At 33.4% G+C, this 20,144-nt stretch overlaps 1 protein-coding gene across 2 annotated transcripts in view; it reads right to left on the reverse strand.

Annotated features, from left to right (window-relative positions):
- LOC126884042 (5-oxoprolinase) overlaps window positions 1–20,144 on the reverse strand; it is a 657,750-nt gene that overhangs the window by 479,421 nt on the left and 158,185 nt on the right. For both annotated transcript variants that reach the window (XM_050649831.1, XM_050649830.1), the window contains exon 13: window positions 13,032–13,233. In XM_050649831.1, the coding sequence (XP_050505788.1) occupies window positions 13,032–13,233 (202 nt within the window). The remainder of the gene's footprint in view (window positions 1–13,031; window positions 13,234–20,144) is intronic.

Genomic DNA, 20,144 nt, shown 5'->3' on the forward strand with positions numbered 1-20,144 from the left:
CTAGGACTACGCAGAGTGCCGAAATCTAGAGAAAGTCAGAAAGAAAATAAGATCCGGAGATTCAAAATACCAACATTAAATTTTAGTGCTGCAAATTATAATGACTTAATTTCTATTTCTGGATTCAAAGTTACGGCTCCTCATTTGCTAAAACATATTACCAATGATGATGTAAGGGATATGATTGATTCTGGGAATTACAACAACATAGAGATCTTAAACTGCCCTTGTCATAGAAAATCCGTGGAAAGAACTGTTAAGTTAATAACTGAAGCCTCAGCTGCTGTTTGTAGACCAGAATTAAGGGGTGGCTTTATTCGTTCAAGGTTGCAGTCTAGAAATATTATGCCGTTTTTTAACACAAAATCAGACTACCAATCATAAAATGTATATTGTATCATAAAACAATTATTTAGATTCAAAGAACTGATAAAAAAATAAATTTTGAAAATTTTATTTTTTTTTATTATTTCCAAAAATTTAAATTTAATATGGAACCTGAAGATAGGGTCTCATACAAAAAAGATTTCTTACAGTTTTATTATACATCAAAACACAACTTTTTCGCACTAGCCCCATAAAAAATAATGACTTCGAATTTTTCGTTCCACCCTATTGCCCAGATCGTTATGGCACCCAAGCCCGGGAAGAAAACAGAATTTTCTTCCTACAGACCGACTGCCAATTTAGCTTAGAGTTTAGATCTGAAAACACACAAATTCACACAAACAATGGTTTACTTAGGCTTAGATAACTTTATAAGAAATTATTCATTAGAAAGATACTCTACATGTCATCAGCTTCATTGTCAGAAAAACGCGTATTGCCTTCGAGGCAGATTGCAAATCTCTCTAGGGGATAATAAAAAAAATTGGATTGAAAAAATATTATTGCCGCTGAGTGTATAATACACAACATGGTGTATTCCTGGATTATATGTACATATTCCGCATCTGTTTATTTCCAAAATAATTATTTAACAATAATGAGTATTAGCATCTATTATTACACATAATAATCGATTAAACGAAGCGCTAAATGCTCGTGTATATTGTCCATTTTTGTTAACTTTGGTGTATCAACTAATTAATCGAATAAATTAAAATCAGCGTGTTTGAGTTAGATGCAAAAACGGAGTTGTATTGTTAATGGCGAATTAATTATCGATGTGTATAAGTGAATGCAACTATCCATTTGGCCATTAGCCAAAACATTTTTGAAATATTATGGATGGTAGGATGGTATTTAATGGGTATAAACGCATACATGAACGCTCGGATTATTACAGGTATTTCATATCCTACTTTTTTAAGCATTGTAGAAGTGACAGTAACCTTTAAAATTAATAGGTTGAAAAACAAATATAATTTTGCACGTTTTGTTAATAAACTTATTTTAAGATAGTATTTAGTATTGAGAGATTATTAGTGTCATACTATATTGCACAATAAAAATGTTGTATTAGGCTGCTTTTAAAGCAGCCTAATACAACAAAAAAAAAACATTTAGGAAATCTGTTTAGTTACACATTCCTTTTACTTATGTAAACTTGTGTTTGGAAACTTAACTGCTACAAAAAAAAAACCTCTTGAGCTGCTCCCCTCCTTGCAGAAATTAAACTCCTTGAGCTATTTATGATCTTTCATATCCCGTAGATTAAAAATTTTGAACTTCTTACACAGGGAGGAATTTGATATAATCAGTCCACTCCCCCCTCCTCCCACCCGCTACTAAAAATATTGAATGGATCTCTGCGGCAGAATTAAAGTGCATAATATGTATGTCAGGCCATGGAGTTGGGGTGTTTACATTGTAAAATGGCATGCACCCTACCCTCCGTGCTATGGCATGCTGGACGAGCCATACAGCCTGTAGTCCAACACCCCGAAGTATGAGCGGGAACAAAAAGTGTATTAATACTCATACGCTTATGAAACGCACCTGGCGGATCATAAGGGCCTTCACATTTTACTCTTTTTCAACTAGTCTTGTGTGAAATGTCTTTAATCTTTCCTATCGGCCTCTCTTGGCTACCTCTTCTTCTTCCGACCCCGAATGGCTATTAGGTTTCCGAGGGCAGACGGGTCACTATATTTCTTTCTACAACCTACCTGCTCTTCACCGAATGATTGCCGGTATAAGCAATCCCCCACTTACTGACCAACGGCTTCGGGCGGATGAGTTGGTAAGTGGCAGGGCACTCTTTTGTCCTGAGACTGAGAAATCGGTCTCGAAGGCGGATGAACCCTACAGAATGGTCAACGGTATAAGAATGCAGAAGGCAACGGGAAACCACTGCATTAAAGACTCATGGAGTATCCCTAGAAATCGTCATGGCTTACAGAAATGACAATCAACGACCTACTAATCATGGTTCTCGGATGCCAAGATTCGGCAGGGGAAGAAACAACAGCAACGACAGGGCTTCCCAGGCCGTTAGTCAGCGAAATCCCTGTTCCCTAAATATATACAAATACACCTACAAAATCGCTACATGGAATGTAAGAAGTATGTATGAACCTGGAAAACTGAGGAATATACAGCAAGAGATGATGCGACTAGATATCGATATATTAGGAATAAGCGATACAAGATGGGTCAGTTCTGGCGAACTCAATACAGACAATGGGCGAATCTATTACTCTGGAAGCAGCGACACCCAACACAGATATGGAGTTGCTATGATCCTCAGTGAAAAAGTAACGAGATCAGTAACAGGCTTCGTTCCGGTGTCCGAAAGAATTATAATGTTGCAATTATTGACAGCTCATGGAAAAATGAACCTAATTCAGATTTATGCGCCAACTGCTGACAAAAATGAAGAAGAAATAGAGAACTTTTATAGCGAACTTCAAAAAACATTACAGCTCACAGCATCTAGAGACATAACAGTGATCATGGGTGATTTCAATGCAAAAATTGGCGAAGGAAAATGCTACCCTAATGTAGGGCCATATGGACTTGGCGAACGAAATGACAGAGGGGATCGCCTAATAGAATTTTGCCAGGAACATAATGTTGTAGTCGCAAATACATTCTTTAAATTACCTAAGCGACGCCTTTATACATGGAAATCGCCAGCTGACAAAGACAACAAAATCGTCAGAAATCAAATTGACTACATCCTAATAAAGCACAGATATCGAAACTCAATTCAGGCAGTAAAGGCATATCCAGGAGCGGACGTATCTTCTGATCACAGTCTTCTTATTGCTAGGTTTCAACTTCAACTAAAAAAGACGCAAAAAAGCCGCAACAACAATAAACTTAACATACAGAAACTTAAGTCAGAAGAAACAAAAGAAAATTTGAAACATGAAATCAACACAAATCTAGATAGAAACCCAAGAAATAATTGCAACGTAGAACAACAGTGGCAATTCTTCAAAACCTCTATATTAGATCCAAGTAAGAAAGTACTTACAACAACCAAATGTAAGAAAGAAGAATGGATGACGGAGGAAATTCTAGAGTTGATGAATGAAAGAAGAAAAAACAAAACAATTAATAAGACTCGCTATAAACAGCTTCAAAACCAAATAAGAAGAAAAATTAGGGAGGCTAAAGAAACCTACTTCTCTGAAAAATGTAAAGAAATAGAAGAACTTCAAAACATATATGACAACTTCAACCTACATAAAAAAGTCAAAGAACTAGCCGGAATAGGAAATAGAAGAACCTCAAATATATTGCTCGACAAAAACGGAAATACTATAATAGAGACAGAACGAAAACTACGACGATGGAAAGAGTACATCGAGGAACTATTTCATGACCAGAGAGAAGCTAGTACATCCGTAGATAGCCAAACCGGAGATGTAGGCCCAGAGATATCCAAATCAGAGGTTAGTCAGGCAATAAACTCTATGAAAACCAATAAATCTGCTGGTCCAGATGAATTACCTAGCGAGCTGATAAAGTTGGTCAACGAGAAAAACCTGGACATAATAGTAGAACTGTTCAACGCTATCTATACTACGGGAATCATCCCTAGAGAAATGTTGACATCAGCATTTGTGTGTTTGCCAAAAAAAGTGAATGCCAAAGAATGCAGTGACTACCGAACCATAAGCTTAATGTCACATACCTTGAAAATTCTGCTGAAAATTATCCACGCCAGAGTACACTCTAAACTGGAGCTGGATATTAGTGACACTCAATATGGGTTCCGCAATGGAATGGGCACCAGAGAGGCATTATTCTCCTTCAACGTGCTGACACAGAGATGTTTGGATGTTAACCGTTCTCTTTACGTCTGTTTTATAGACTACAATAAAGCGTTTGATAAAATAAAACATGACCGACTCATGGAAATTCTAAAAACTAAAAACCTAGATGAAAGAGATTTAAGACTAATAACACATCTCTATTACAATCAGCGAGCAATAGTAAGAATTGAAACAGAAACATCTGAAGAAATGGAAATAAAAAGAGGAGTCAGGCAAGGCTGCATACTATCACCTCTATTATTTAACGCTTATTCTGAAGAGGTAATGCGAGAAACTCTGGAAGATGAAACAGTCGGCATAAGAGTAAATGGAGTCTTAGTTAACAACATCAGATATGCAGATGATACAGTAATAATAGCCGATAATTTACAAGACCTGCAAATACTCATGAGTAAAATAGTAAGGTGTAGTAGGGAGTACGGACTCTCTCTCAATATCAAAAAGACAAAGTTTATGAAAATTAGTAAAAACAACCATAATACTAACGAAATCTTGATAGTAGAGGGCCAGCAGATCGAAAGAGTAAAAAAGTACACTTACCTAGGGACACTTATAACCGAAAATAATGACTACACTGCAGAAATCAAAGTCAGAATCGAGAAAGCACGTTCTAATTTTATGAAAATGAAAAAGGTCCTATGTAGTAAAGATTTAACATTAGCTCTTAAAGTACGCCTAACAAAATGCTACGTATATAGTGTACTATACTATGGACTGGAATCATGGACGTTAAATGTAGAGACAATGAGACGACTTAACGCCTTTGAAATGTGGACGTATAGAAGAATTATGAGGGTTTCCTGGGTAGATAGAGTTACGAACAATGAAGTACTGAGAAGAATAGGTAAAGAGAAGGAAGTTGAACTGACAATTAAAGAAAGAAAACTACAGTACCTCGGACATGTGATGCGGGGCGAGAAGTATGGCATCCTGCGACTCATAATGCAGGGAAAGATAGATGGCAGAAGAAGCATCGGCAGAAGACGAATTTCATGGCTGAAGAACCTGAGAGAATGGTTTGGATGCAGCTCAAAACAACTATTTAGAGCTACTGCCTCAAAAATTAAAATAGCTATGATGATTGCCAACCTCCGTAGCGGAGATGGCACCTGAAGAAGAAGAATATGTATATCGTATCGCGGATACAATAATTCGTATAGCGTATAAATTATTCTATTCTCCAAGGAGGTTGATGTTTAAGGTTAGATGCATTATATGTCTCAGGAAAATGTATGTCTAAACTATTTTATAATCTTTGGATCCGGATATAAAACGGAGAACTTATTTTGTGAAGTGTTAAATGTCGATGTGAATCTGTCGTCAAACGTGTTTTAAATGTCGGTATATGTGTATTGGCCGACAATTTAGCTGCATACACAAGGCTGAGGTAGTTTCTTCATAGTTGAAGGGAAGGTTCACCTGATTCACAGTATAAACTTTCGGACATCTTGGCTATTAAAGCACCCTATGCAACGCACAGCTGAAGGTGGCTGAATTTTTATGTTTGTGGGTCACAGTGTTGCCATGTTGTTTTCTATATATTTCTTTCATAATTTCAATCAATGTTAAATGTACCTACAAGAATAATAGAATAATAACGTTTACTTCTCCGTCATTATACTAGGTAAAATGACAAATGAGATGTCAAATGAAAGCTTATAATCCAAGGATAGTAATAAATGTGAGAAATTAGACCTAGATTGTCTGTCCCTCAAAAAATAAGCGTTATATTGGGGATTTCTAATGTTGACATTAAAAGTTGCACTATTTTTTTTTCTATAAAACATTTTGAACTAAAACTTACCAGAAAACTTCTTTGCACTCTTTACTTTAAAATAAACGTGATTGAGAAGCTAAATTTTGAACTTCGTCACACAACTTTTGCGATTAAACTTTGCAATGCACAAATCCGCACCTTTTTCTTTGAAAAATTCATAACCTTTATCATGATAAGAATAAAAACTTGAGGCAGATACCTTTGTCTTCAGAAATGTTACAGCTATATAGTGTAAACATTTGAGAAAAAATATTAAAATGGAACAGAGTTGTAGCGAGGTAAACGCAAAAAAACGTGATTTCTTTTTTTGTTATTTTTGGGTTAAAATTGCGATTTTGACAATGTTCTCCCACGTAAAATTCAAAATAAACTTCATTTTCGTTTTCAGCACCCTCCAAAATATAAAGTATGAATAAAATTAGCCATTCATCCCTCTGTGGTCAGTATCTCGAAAACTAAGCGCTTTTTTGAGGGTTTGACGCTCGTGTATAATATCACAAAAATTGTAACGTGATAATATGAAAAAATAGAGGATACGGCAACGATGTCACAAGTGATGGTCGGATCGAACGCCAAAATCTACACAGACGTATTATGGTGCTTTAATATCCAAGATGTCCAAACTTTCAATCGGGTATGATGAGCTCCCAATGTTATTTCTATTGCTGTATTATGTACAGTTGTACAGGGTATAGTAATTTATGTATTGTTACTTTGGTTGAATTGTAAGCAACTTCACCACAATCTAGTGTAGAACGAATTAGAGTGCGGTAGACAGTGAGGTATTATGAGTGTTTAGAAATCAGGTCCACATTGCTTGAAAGATATGGTTTCCAATAAATTAAGATCATTTTGAGTTATCTAGGGTAGCTTGATTTAAATTAGATTTGTTTGCAGGAGCACGCGTTCTTTGCCAGATTTTCTTTGTTTTCTGTTTCTCGGCTATTTTTTGTTTAATTATCTAAAGCAGTTCTTGAGGTGTGCTAATAGATACTTAGCTGGGAGTTGTGTCCAATATGGCTTTCTGTATCGCTCTTGTAAAATGTTCCACCGTGTGTATCAACTAATTAATCGAATTAATTAAAATCAGCGTGTTTGAGTTGGATGCAAAAACGAAGTTGTATTGTTAATTGCGAATCAATCATGGATGTGTCTGAGTGAATGCAACTATCTATTTGGCTATTAGCCAAAACATATTAGGCCAAGAACCGAAGCTTTTCACCTCGCAATTTTTACAGAATGGATCGATTTGCTTGAAAATTTGAGTATAAGTAGTGGATAGTCCAAGGATAGTGGAAATTTTTTATTATATTTTGACCGCAAAAGTTGATAGAAACATCCATTGTAAGCAAAAAATGTTCTATACATTTTTTTGATAAAATTAATAGTTTTCGACTTTTTCGCTATCGAAAGTGTTAGTTTTGGATAGAAAAAATGTCAATGTTTTTCGAAATACTCATTTACTTTGTAAAATCTCCAGGGGCGGAACACTGCGTGGCCGACAAAGGTGTGGGGGCGGAGGTGAATATAAAAATTTTAAGGGATTTCTTGTGACGTTCTTGATCGAGATAGTGAACCAAAATTTGGGAGTAAGTAAATCTAAACTTCTGACTTAGATAAGCAAAATCTCCAGGGGTGGAAACCAGAGTTGGGGATGAGGGTAGTTTTAAGGGGTCAAAGTCGCAGTTTGTCCCGCCCCTGGAGATTTTACTTAGTAATGTCATGATCCACTTATTCCCAAATTTTGGTGCACTATCTCGATCATGAACGACAAAAAAACCACTTATATTTTTATACTCACCCCTGCCTACCACCCCTTTGTACCCCAAGCAGCTTTCCGCCCCTGGAGATTTTACTTAGTTACGTCATGACCTACTTACTCCAAAATTTTGGTGCACAATCTCCATCATGAGCGTCACAAAAAAATAATAAAAACCGCGACATTTACCCCTTATAACTACCCTCGTCCCCCACTCTGGTTTCCGCCTCTGGGGATTTTATTTTTAATTATGTCATGGTCTACTTATTCCCAAATTTTGGTGCACTATCTTAATCACAAACGTCGCAAAAAACCCTTTATATGTTTTATATTCACCCCTACCCCCACCCCTTTGTCGGCCACGCAGCGTTCCGTCCCTAGAGATTTTACTTAGTTACGTCATGACCTACTTATTCCCAAATTTTGGTGCACTCTCTCGATCATGAGCGTCACAAAAAAAATAATAAAAACCGCGATTTTGACCCCTTATAACTACCCGCGTCCCCCACTCTGGTTTCCGGCCGTTGGGGAGACTCAAGTACACAACCAATTCAACATATCCCCGTATAGTTTTTCCATATTACTTATCACGCACAAAATCCGCTCTCAGCTCTTAGAGTAGCTTGATTTAAATTGGATTTTTTTGCAGGAGCAGACGTTCTTTGCCAGATTTTATTTGTTTTCTGTTTATCGGCTATTTTTTGTTTAATTATCTAAGGCAGTTCTTGAGGTGTGCTAGTAGATACTTAGCGTGGACTTGTGTCCAATATGGCTTTCTGTATCGCTCTTGTAAAATGTTCCACCGTGTGTATCAACTAATTAATCGAATTAATTAAAATCAGCGTGTTTGAGTTAGATGCAAAAACGAAGTTGTATTGTTAATTGCGAATTAATCATGGATGTGTCTGAGTGAATGGAACTATCTATTTGGCTATTAGCCAAAACATATTTGAACAATTTTGAAGTACTATGATGGATAGTATTTAATTAGTATAAACACATAGATAAACTCTCGCATTATTATATTAGAATTATCTCGAATTATTAGAGATATTTCATATCCTACTTTTTTACGCGTAGTAGAAGTTGCAGTAACCAGAAGTTAATAACTTGAAAAATAAATATAATTTTACAATCTTTACTCATAAACTTATTTTAAGATAAACAACTTTGTCTTTAATAAGTATAATCAAATACTGTTTATACAGTCTATCTGTGAAAAAGTCACTGATTTTACGTAAAAATCTTACATAGTGTAGGAAACAGAGGTTGAACCTTGCAAAATGGACACAAGTCCGGTTTTATTTTTTTTCTGGCATATCAAGGGGTGCTTATTATAAGACTAACTTTTTCTGAAAAAATTTCGCCCCGGAACCCCTCTTTTCACCCCTTTAAAGGGGGTAATTTATGGTTTTTGCAGAACGTAGCCCTTCCTGTACCTTTTACAAAAAATTTTTTTTATAGAAATATGAAGAGGACCATATTTTCTACGACTTATTTCCGACACCATCTCTCTATCATCCACCGTTTAGCAAGGGTGGCGCCCCAAAGTTGACAAGTTTTTAAAAAAGATGTTTTTAAAAAATATATATTTTTCCCTAACTGTAACGGAAATTAAAAAGAAATGCTGCGGAGATTATTCACAAATAGATGATTGATTTTTTGGTATAGGTTTCACTTAAGGGTAATTGCCCTTTTTTTAATTACAGGGTGTTACATTTTAAAAAACCCCTTTTTATACCATCTGAACCGTTTATGCTAGAGTAAAAAGACTTTTAGCGATTACCCATGTACTGGTGTTATTTACAAATTTGTATAATGCACCCCCATTTTTTCCCCGAAACCACCCAAAAAAAAAAAGAAGAATTAATAAATAAAGTGATTTTCTTGGAATCCTTCACACACAATGCCCTTCATTAATATGCTTCATATATCATTTTGTGCAAGTTATTATTACCCATGCATGGACACTAAAAGCGATTTCCTAGTGCAACCCCTGTAGCCAAAAACAATAAATAAAATGGGGGGTTGAAAATTTTTTTTTGTTTTTTGCTTTTTGATCCATATGGGCATATGCTTCATCAATAGTGCTTTTCAAAAATATATATGGTTATTGCAACATCCCTGCGCAAACCACCCCTATCCTTGAAAATATACTGCAGAAACTACCCCTATCCCTTGGCGAGCATGTTTTTACGATTTTCTCATTACCTATTCATTTTTTTTTTAACAAAACTTATACAAGGTTAAAGACCACTATTTACTCTAAAAATTAGGTCCTATTCATTTTTTTCGTTTAAGCAACCGTTACGGCACAGTGGCGCCGTAAACCTCATATATGCTTTGACGGGCTCCAGTTTTTGTTTATTTTTTCGTCATCTGTTTGTTTTATTGATAAAGTACTTATGTAAAATAAAACAACACAGTGTAACCTACAAATCATGACCTATGCACATTTTACATTCTTTGCTCCCCAAAGCTACAGTGGTGGCCCAAAATAAATTTTTTCATATTTTCGCCACCTAGACGAATTTTATTGCGTTAATGATACCTTAATAGCACAATATTCACCCCTAAGTGGTCGCTAAGCAGTGGCGGATCCAGGGAGGGGTGATGGGGGCGATCACCCCCACCCCTCTCAAACCAAGTGATATTATATTTGAAGATTACAAAAATATTCATTTATTTTTATAGAAATACTTATATTAATATTATTTTTATAAGAATGACTTTTTATGCTTTAGCGACAGTGGCGGATCCAGCATCGTTAAGAGGGGGGTGCCAATTGGTTAAATTTCTATAAAAATAAATGAATATTTTTATAATCTTTGAATATAATATCACTTGGTTTGAGAGGGGGGGAGGTGATCACCCCCATCACCCCTCTCTGGATCCGCCACTGCGTAGCGACCACCTAAGGGTAAATATTGTGCTGTTAAGGTAGCATTAATGCAATAAAATGCATGTAGGTGGCGAAAATATGCAAAAATTTATTTTGGGCCACCACTGTGGCTTTGGGGAGCAAAGAATGTAAAATGTGCATAAGTCATAATTTGTAGGTTACACTGTGTTGTTTTATTGCATAAGTACTTTATCAATAAAACGAACAGATGACGAAAAAAAAACAAAAACTGGAGCCCGCCAAAGCATATATGAGGTTTACGGCGCCACTGTGCCGTAACGGTTGCTTATACGAAAAAATGAATAGGACATAATTTTTAGAGTAAATAGTGGTCTTTAACCTTGTATATGTTTTGTTTAAAAAGAATACATAGGTAATGAGAAAATCGTAAAAACATGCTCGCCAAGGGATAGGGGTAGTTTCTGCAGTATATTTTCAAGGATACGGGTGGTTTTCGCAGAGATGTTGCAATAACCATATATATTTTTGAAAAGCACTATTGATGAAGCATATGCCCATATGGATCAAAAAGCAAAAAACAAAAAAGAATTTTCAACCCCCCATTTTATTTATTTTTTTTTGCTTCAGGGGTTGCACTAGGAAATTGCTTTTGATGTCCATGCATGGGTAATAATAACGTCCACAAAATGATGTATGAAGCATATTAATAAAAGGCATTGTGTGTGAAGGATTCCAAGAAAATCAATTTATTTATTAATTCTTCTTTTTTTTGGGTGGTTCCGGGGAAAAAATGGGGGTGTATTATACAAATTTGTAAATAGCACGAGTACATTGGTAATCGCTGAAAGTCTTTTTACTCTAGCATAAACGGTTCAGACGGTATAAAAAGAGGTTTTTTAAAATGTAACACCCTATAATTAAAAAAAGGGCAATTACCCTTAAGTAAAACCTATACCAAAAAATCAGTCAATTATTTGTGAATAATTGCCGCAGGATTTCTTCTTAATTTCCGTTACAGTTAGGGAAAAATATATATTTTTTAAAAACATCTTTTTTAAAAACTTGTCAACTTTAGGGCGCCACCCCCGCTAAACGGTGGATGATAGAGAGATGGTGTTGGAAATAAATCGTAGAAAATATAGTCCTCTTCATATTTCTATAAAAGAAATTTTTTGTAAAAGTTACAGGAAGGGCTACGTTCCGCAAAAACCAAAAATTACCCCCTTTAAAGGGGTGAAAAGGGAGGTTCCGGGGCGAAATTTTTTCAGAAAAAGTTAGTCTTATAATAAGCACCCCTTGATATACCAGAAAAAAAATAAAACCAAACTTGTGTCCATTTTGCAAGGTTCAACCTTTGTTTCCTACACTAACATAGATATTTGAATATTAAATTTTGGCCTTACACAAAAACAAAAAACTCTAAAATATTTAGAAAAGAAATACCTACATTTACTCGTAGAGATTTTTCGTATCAATAATACTTTAAGTTATTTTGAAAATAAAGAAAATATTTTTTTCAAAGTTTCAAAAAATTAGCATTTTGACTGGCGAAAGTTAGAGATAATATAAATAATACATAAACCTTATTTATTGATCGATAAAACCTGAATTGTTACTCCAATATTCCTTTCTCATTACCTATTATATTGTCATGTTGTTTTGCCCATATAAATACCACTTCCATTTTCGGCATAAATTGTAAATACAGTATTGCCCAAAATAAACAGTACTGAAACTGAAACACAGATGTATCTCTGTGAGCGCTGTCATATTCAAATTAACTAGTATAGACCTATCGAGTAATCTTTAAATAATTACTTATTAAGGCCTAATTGTTAAAAATGGTGTTAGATACAGAGGAGAAAGTGTTTCTCGTGGAGCATTATTTTCGCTCATACGGAATCGGCCGACGTAATAGTGCAAGTCTGCTATACGTGTGTGATCAATTCACACAACAGTTTAATAAACGTTGTCCAAGTAATCCTGTAATTTTGAAGGTTGTTGAAAATTACAACATTAGAACGTTTATTAAACCGTTGGGTTGTGTGAATTGATCACATACGTATTGCAGACTTGCACTTGCACTATTACGTAGGCCGATTCCGTACGAGCGAAAATAATGCTCCACGAGAAACACTTTCTCCTCTGTATTTAACACCATTTTTAACAATTAGGCCTTAATAAGTAATTATCTAAAGATTACTCGACAGGTCTATACTAGTTAATTTGAATATGACAGCGCGCACAAAAATACATCTGTGTTTCAGTTTCAGTACTGTATATTTTGAGCAATACTGTATTTTGCCAATATTTTAAGTGTTCTATTACATTTTTAAATGTAAATAAACTAACCCTATAAACTAAAAATATATTCAAAAAAACGTCATAAAAGCAATTACTCACGTAAAATCGCAGTAAGCCGATCCCTTTTCTTCGTCTAACGAAACTGTAAGTTTAATTTTAGAACCGTCATCCATAAAGTCTTCTGCCTCTAATTGGGATTTACCAATTCTTGATTTAGCTTCTTTAGCAACCTGTTTCAACATATCTCTCACAGCTACCTCCGCGTTGTTTTGAATGTGACCCATATATGCTTGAACAACGTCTGCAACAAAAAATATATACTTACCAATAATAAAAATTGTTGTAAAATTGTGTGTGAGTAAAAATGAAAGAAATAATAAATATAGGTATTTACTCCAGAGAAATAAGATTTTTCTCGTGACACATCCCCCTCCAGGCCGAAACCAAATTTTTTGAGTAGTATGGACATCTATATTAATAACCTATTATACTATGTTTCCTGCAGCCGATTTTGATGACATACAGCCGATTTGTTATAAACAAATGGAAATAAAAAAACGGTAAATTTTCGCTTTTTTCGCCTATTACCAAAATATTAAGCCTTTTAAACAAATTTGAGAGTAATAAGCTCATAAATCGTATAAAAAACTTCAACATGGCGGTCGCTGAATATGTCTATCTTTATTGGTTGCTTAGAAAATTACAAAATAAATCATAAATTTTGAGATTTTATAAACGTTCATAACTTATGTAAAAATTAAGTTACAACCTTCTTGTTAAACGGAATGCTGAGACCTTTTGTGCTTAAATTATATTTTAAATTTCAAAGCAATTGGTCAAATAGTTTAAAAGTTATTTAATTTGTTTATTATTGGAGTGCAATTAGAACGAAAACTTGCATTGATCCGGAAAAATTCAAACAAGCTTATATTTTTCTAAAACTTTTTTTGTTAGTTTATATACATGTTAAAGTAAAAAGTTTTACGCGCGGATTTGGCCGCTAATTGTTTAAACAATAACAATTGTTTTGTATTACTAATTTTAAAAATATCGTTAAATTCATTATTTTACTTTGATCAAATATGTTTCTATTTTATTTTTGATTATACTGAATCCGAATATGGCATTGCAATTTGAAAATTCTTATACAGAAGCTCTTATACAGTATGTCTCCGTAGCTAGGAACCACATGGAAAACTTTTTTATTATCAATTTTACGAAAAAAACTTATTCTTCATAAAATGCTCTGGATAGTCAAAAATTTCGTTATGGAGTAAAGTACCTTTATATTTCAGAATATCAAAACATGCTATTATGAAAAGGTGTTTGAAATTAAAAACTATGTTTAAATATACAATTACATTATTCTAATCAAAAAAAAATTTTCAATTTTTGTTAAATTACGGATACTCGTCATCATTTTATTACAATTATGATAACTATTTTATTGTCACTTTTATGAAAAAAAGTTATTCTTCATAAAATGCTCTCCCTAATCTAAAATCTAAGATACAATGATCAGATATTAAACTTTTTTAATTTTATACGAGGTATGTAAAAAATATGAATTTTTCTTAAGAGTTAAGTGCCTTTATTATTCACAATATTTTAATTAGAATGATGTAATTGAACACTAAAACATTTTTTTTAATTCCAAACAACTTTTCTTAATAACAATTTTCGAGATTGTGAACAATACTTTACTCTTGACTGAAATTCATATTTTTTGACATACCTCGTATAAAATTCATTAAATTTGATATTTGATGACTGCATCTGAGATTATATACGATGCAGAGTATTTTATAAAGAATAACTTTTTTTCGTAAAACTTATAATAAAAAAGTTATCAATAGGTTCCAAGTTACGCAGACATACTGTATAAGAGCTAAAAAAAATTTTTGCTGAGCATTTATTATTGTTGAAGTTTATTATTAAATGTATTTTAGGTAAGTTTCACACAAAAAAGTTTTGATCACTTTATATAAACATTTTTTTAACTGGTAATTTTCGGTTTTTGTATTACATTTTTGTTATCTTTCTTAATTTTCTCAAAATGAAATAGTCTATTTCATTTCTAAAGTAAAATAATACAGTGCATTTTAAAGATTACATATTCTATAATTCTATAAAACTACAAAGATCTCAAAAATTACATTTTTTAAGAAGTCATATCATTTGAATCAAATTATTGAGATTTTTTTTTAATAAAACATCATTTAGTACGATGCTTGAAGGGTAAGTTATGCAAAATTGAGGGTTTTATAAGAGAAATTCTATTAGTTACACATTTTTAAATCAATTTTAAACAAAATTCATGTAAGGCTCACTTTCCGCCCCCACCGTACTTATGCCCATACATTTTATTTATTTTTATTATAACCATAAGATATCTTAATTATTCTTCATTTAGGTTCAATTTGTAAAATTTCATTTGATCCATTAGTTAAAGAATTACATTAAAACAACTCAACCGTGCACTTCGCCGTACGCTAGTTTACAGTGCGCCAATGTTTGTGAGAAGGGTGACTTTAGCGTTATAAATAAAAAATTATAGAAGATACATATTTAATTTTAGAAAATTCTTTATATAAGGTTTTTTTGTAAAATTTTCTGAATTTTTCAATGGTAAAGTCAGTTTTGTTCTAAAATTTATATTTTCGGAGCTATTTAAAAAAAAACATCAAACTTCGTAGTTCATTTGTTTAATAAAAAATGAAGCACCCACTTCTCGAGTAGAACTTTTTGATATGTTGTATATTAAACATTTCTTCATAAAATTACAAAAAGTTCTATCTGGTTTGATTTTTTCCGAAGTGAAAATCTATATGCACTCCCCTATATACCAGATTCATTTTTTTGCAACACTTTAAGTCAGAAAATTATGAGGTTACAGTAATATCTCGTACATTTTATGAAAGAAGAACATTTATACTATTAAGTTAATAAAAAAAAAAGTCGAAAAAAAATTTAAACAGTGTAAAATTATTTTGCAAAAATATGTCGATTTTTTGCTTACTTAAATCAATTAGACTAACTTTTTACCTGTTAACCGTAGAAAAATTACTTTTTCATATTTAGAAAGACTGAATTTTTATACACATTTAGAAAGAAAAACAATTGTCCTAGGACAATTATCAGGGACGAAGTGAGCCCCCCCCCCTTTCTTAATTCACATGTTCTTGGAAAATAATTTTGCAATATTTAGAATTATTTTTTGTCATTTTTTTTAATTAAGTTAATAGTTGAAATCTTCTTCTTTCATAAACTATCCAAAGTATTACTGTAACTTCATCATTTTCTGACTTACAGTGTTGAAAAAAAAATTAATTTGGGATAAACAAATTAAATAACTTAAACTATTTGACCAATTGCTTTGAAATTTAGGGTATGATTTAAGCACCAGAAATCTTAGCATTCCTTGTAATAAGAAGGTTCTAAGTTAATTTTTACATAAATTATGAATATTTATAAAAACTCAAACTTTATGATTTAGTTTGCAATTTTCTAACCAACCAATAAGGATAGACATATTCAGCGAACGCCATGCTGAAGTTTTTTATACGATTTAGGAGTTTACTACTCTTAAATTTGTTTAAAATGCTTAACTTTTTGGTAATAGGCGAAAAAAGCGAAAATTTACCGTTTTTTGATTTTCATTTGTTTATAACTATACAGGGTGTAACAAAAATAGAGGTCATGAATTTAATCACATATTCTGGGACCAAAAATAATTCGATTGAACCTAACTTACCTTAGTACAAATGTGCACATAAAAAAATTTACAGCCCTCTTATGAAAATAGATTTTTTCGAATGTGTCAAAAACTATTGGACATTTTTTATTGAAAATCGACATGTGGCATTCTTATGGCAGTAGCATCTTAATAAAAAATTATATTGAAATTTGAACACCCCATAAATATTTTATGGGGGTTTTGTTCTTTAAACCCCCCACATTTTTGTCTACGTTCCAATTAAATTATTATTGTAGTAACATTAGTTAAACACAATGTTTTTAAAACTTTTTTGCCTCTTAGTACTTTTTCGAAAAGTCAGTTTTTATCGAGATATTTCGAATATTTGTCAAATCCACCACATATTTGTATATGGTATGATTATGTATTATCTATTAAGTATGATTATGGAGACTTGGTAATAATATGAACATTTATTTATGATTTGCATTTTTAGGGATATTTTGAACCATATTAAAAAAGAAGTCACATCTCGATAAAAGGTGCCTTCTCGAAAAAATACAAAGAGGCAAAAACGTTTTAAAAACACTGTGTTTAACTAATGGTACCGCGGTAATATTTTAATTGAAAGGTACACAAACATAAGCCTCAATTCGATGAAAACTGCCTTATCGAAAAAATATTAAGAGGCAAAAAAGTTTTAATAATATTAAGTTTAACTAATGGTACCACAATAATAATTTAATTGAGACGTACACCAAAGTTTGGGGGAGTTTAAAAGAACAAAATCCCCATAAAATTTTTATGGTGTGCACAAATTTCACTATAATTTTTCTTTAAGATGTTCCTGCCATAAGAATGCCACATGTCTATTTTCAATAAAAAAACTCCAACAGTTTTCGATATATTCGAAAAAATCGATTTTCATTTTGTAATTTCAAAGGGCTGTAACTTTTTTTATGTACATATTTGTACTAAGGTAAGTTAGGTTCATTCGAACTATGTTTGGTCCCAGAATATGTGATTAAATTATGACCTGTATTTTTGTTACACCCTGTATATATCATCAAAATCGGCTGCAGGAAACATACAGGTTATTATTATAGATATTCATACTACTCAAAAAATTTGGTTTCGGCCTGGAGGGGGTTGTGTCACTAACAGGATATTTTTTTCCTTATTTCTCTGAACTAATCATGTAATCCGGTCCTCGAGATTGGGGGTTGAGGTGTTGGACAGGTTTTTCAATACTCGTCATATACCAAAAAGTCTAGACAAAGTCTCAGAACTTTAGATGGATCTTCATGATAACGAACAAAACAAAAAAAATATAATGGTATTTGGAATATACAGGGAATAAAAGAAAATACTGATATTATTGTGCGTTATCTAGACCAAGTTAAAATGGTCATTAAACCACTAACTCAACAGCACAGGAGAATACCGAATAAGGTCCGCTTGCTCATTCGGAGTTCATTTCTAGTTCAGCGCGATAACCGAGTTCAAGGCCTGAAGTGCATTGATCGGTGGTACGCACTTCATGCCTTGAACGCGGTAATGGCGCTGAACTAGAGTTGAACTCCGAATGAGCAAGCGGACCTTAGTACTATCTATCTTCAACATCCCACTGAAAAAACAAACTTTGCCCAACGTTTTAAAGAGGTCAAACTTGACCTTAATCCCCGGAAAATCCCCGGATGAAAAACTCTAATAAAATTTTCCTAGAGAAAGGACTCTACGAACTACAGATTAGAAATAGTAATTAATTTGAATTCAGAAAGGGAAAATCTGCATTGGATCCGGCAAAATACATAACAAGGAACGTCGAATCACCCAGACAAGAGTGGATAGTCCTCGTTTCTTTGAGTTAAAAAAAAATTAATTCGACAAATTTGGAAAAAACTATTAGTAAGTTGAGTGATTCGAAAATACTAAAGAATGGAGAATAATAATTACAAAAAAGGATATATAGACTTATCAAGAGGATACGGAAAGAGGAAAATATGTACAAAGCTTGAACCAAAGCTTCATTATGCCCCTTATACAGACGATCTGCTCTGTTGTATACTTCTTCTTCTTGTTATTTTTATATAGACATTACTCTGTCTGTTTTTCAATGTGCCTGCAGTAAGTTGTCATTCCATCTTTTTCGTGATCTTCCCACTGATCATCTTCCTATTGGGGAACCGTCTTTCGCCGTCCTTGCTACTCTATTTGTTGTCATTCGGCTTATGTGGTGCTTCCATTCTACTCTTCTGCTTTTCACCCAGTTATTAATGTTGCCCACCTTGCATCTCCTTCGTATATCTGCACTTCTAGCTCTATCCCACAGCGTCTTACCATCGATTTTTCGCAATGTTTTCATCTCTGCTGTTTCTAGCATTCTTTTTGTCCTTACTGTATCAGGTCGTGTTTCTGCCACGTATATGTCATTATTGGTCTGTTGACTGTTTTGTAAATTCTGCCTTTCACTTCTTTTCCGATGTTTTTATTTCTCCATATTGTTTCATTCAGGCAACCTGCGGCTGTGTTTGCTTTATTTACTTGATCTTCCACTTCTGTTTCGAGCTTTCCGTAGCTACATAGTGTGATGCCTAAATATTTAAACTCCATGACTTGTTCTATTATTTGACCCTCCAGCTCTAATTTACACCTTATTAGATCTGCTGTTATTACCATGCACTTAGTCTTTTGTGGGGAAATTAACATGTTAAATTTTCAAGAGGTTATATTAAACTCGTGCAGCATACGTTGTAAATCATCTTCACTTTGAGAGATTAGTATTGCGTCGTCTGCATAGCAGATTATTTTAAGTTGTTTTTCTCCCATTTGGTATCCTTTTCTTGTTCTTACTTTTTTTATTATTTCGTCCATGATCAGGTTGAACAACAGAAGACTCAGGGGATCTCCCTGTCTTATACCATTGCCAGCTTCAATTGGGTCAGTTAGTTCTTCATCTACTTTTACTTTTTTTGTGTTGTTCTGGTAGATATTTTCGATCGTTTTAATTATTCCTAGAGGTAGCTCTCTTGCGTACAATAAATGGATAACGGTCCTTTAATTTGACCCTGTCAAATGCCTTCTTAAGGTTCACGAAACATAAGTATGCCGATTTGTTGTATTCTAACAATTTTTCTTGAATCTGCTTCATTATAAATATAGCGTCGATGCATGATCTTCCCGACCTAAAACCTTGTTGTTCTTCTGCTAATGTTATAATTTTATTCAGTTTGTTTGTTATCACTTTGGTCGTTAGTTTTAGTGTTGCGTTTAATAAATTAATTCCTCTGTAATTCTCCGGGTCCGATTTTTCTCCCTTTTTGAAGAGAGGTGTTAGGATGCTTGATCTCCATTCTTGTGGTATTGTGTTTTGTTCTATTATTTTTTGGATTAGTTTTAATAATTGTTTGGTCAGGTCTTGACCCCCATACTTTAGGAGTTCATTCGATATTCTGTCCTCTCCTGGTGATTTTCTTTTTTTTAATTTCCTTAATGCTTCCGTTACCTCTGCTTCT

Source organism: Diabrotica virgifera, chromosome 4, assembly GCF_917563875.1.
Source record: "Diabrotica virgifera virgifera chromosome 4, PGI_DIABVI_V3a".
Lineage (NCBI taxonomy): Eukaryota > Metazoa > Arthropoda > Insecta > Coleoptera > Chrysomelidae > Diabrotica > Diabrotica virgifera.